Source organism: Eimeria maxima, genomic scaffold (genome assembly GCF_000499605.1).
Source record: "Eimeria maxima Weybridge genomic scaffold, Emw_scaff1381, whole genome shotgun sequence".
NCBI lineage: Eukaryota > Apicomplexa > Conoidasida > Eucoccidiorida > Eimeriidae > Eimeria > Eimeria maxima.
The window spans coordinates 7,470-8,438 of NW_013563488.1; the positions used below are offsets into that span (position 1 = coordinate 7,470).

A 969-nucleotide genomic window follows, 5' to 3' on the forward strand; every position below is an offset into this window, starting at 1 on the left:
CGGGGGGGGGGGGGGGGGGGGGGAGGGTTCAGAAGGAAGGCCCGTGCCATGGAAGGACAGCTACCCAGAAAGCATGACAGACTAGTTGCAAAGGCTGTTTTGCTGCTGTGCAGCTGCGGCATCTGGAGCTGGAAGCCCGCTTTGAATCCCCTGCAAACGCTGTTGACCCTTCGCCGCCGTACAGTGTGAGACCTCCCCTAGTCTAGTGCAGTCTTATCAGCAGCTGCTATCGCTGAGTGGCTGGGTGATTGTTGCTGAGATAACCACGCAGAGCCATGCGAAACGCAAGAATCCACCAGCAATGGAGTCTTGGGTGCAGCGTACGTAGGGAGAGCAGCAAGAAGGGCAGCACCAGCTGCTGTATTGAGAGGAAAAAGCGTGCCTTGTGGTTATGTGTCTGCAGCTTGTGCAACTGCGTCAAGAACTGCGAACACTGTCTGCTGAAGTCGATGCCGCAGAGAGGCGGCTTCTGATTGCCAATGGTATGTTACTGCTGCTGCAAAGCGCGATACGGTGCTGCTGCGCTTTGAGGTGCTGTGTATGTGTTCCTTCAGTTTCACCATAGGGTTCGAGTCTGGGGTTTGGCTACTACTAGGGTTTAGTGTTTAGTGTTGCTCTGCTGCAGGGGGTGCACGACGAGAAGGTTTGCTGGGGAGCGAAGCGAAGATGAGTGAAGGCTGCAAGCAGCTGGAGGTGAGTGGACTGATGAAGACACACGGACAAAGACACAAGTAGAAAGAAGAGATAGGAACAGGTAGAGCAAATCAGAGCCTGAGAAGAAGAACGAGGAAGCCAAGCGGCAATAGTGGCAGAAAGCATCCTGGTAGGCAAACGGAGGCAGGAGCAAAACCAAACAGCGAGATATAAGGAGGTAGAGACAGAGGAAGAAGGGTTCACAGAGGAGGGCAGGGACATAAATGAAGACAGAGAGAGACGGCGAGCAAGGCAGAGAGTCAGGCAGAGCGAAGA

At 54.4% G+C, this 969-nt stretch overlaps 1 protein-coding gene across 1 annotated transcript in view; it reads left to right on the forward strand.

Annotated features, from left to right (window-relative positions):
* Positions 1-735, forward strand: part of EMWEY_00052080 (hypothetical protein, conserved) — a gene marked incomplete at both ends in the record, with an annotated part of 1,677 nt that extends 942 nt beyond the window's left edge. Inside the window, 3 exons of the mRNA XM_013477512.1 lie at positions 114-185; positions 404-482; positions 626-735. Coding sequence (XP_013332966.1) covers positions 114-185; positions 404-482; positions 626-735 — 261 coding nt within the window. The remainder of the gene's footprint in view (positions 1-113; positions 186-403; positions 483-625) is intronic.
* Between the last annotated feature and the right edge of the window lie 234 nt (positions 736-969).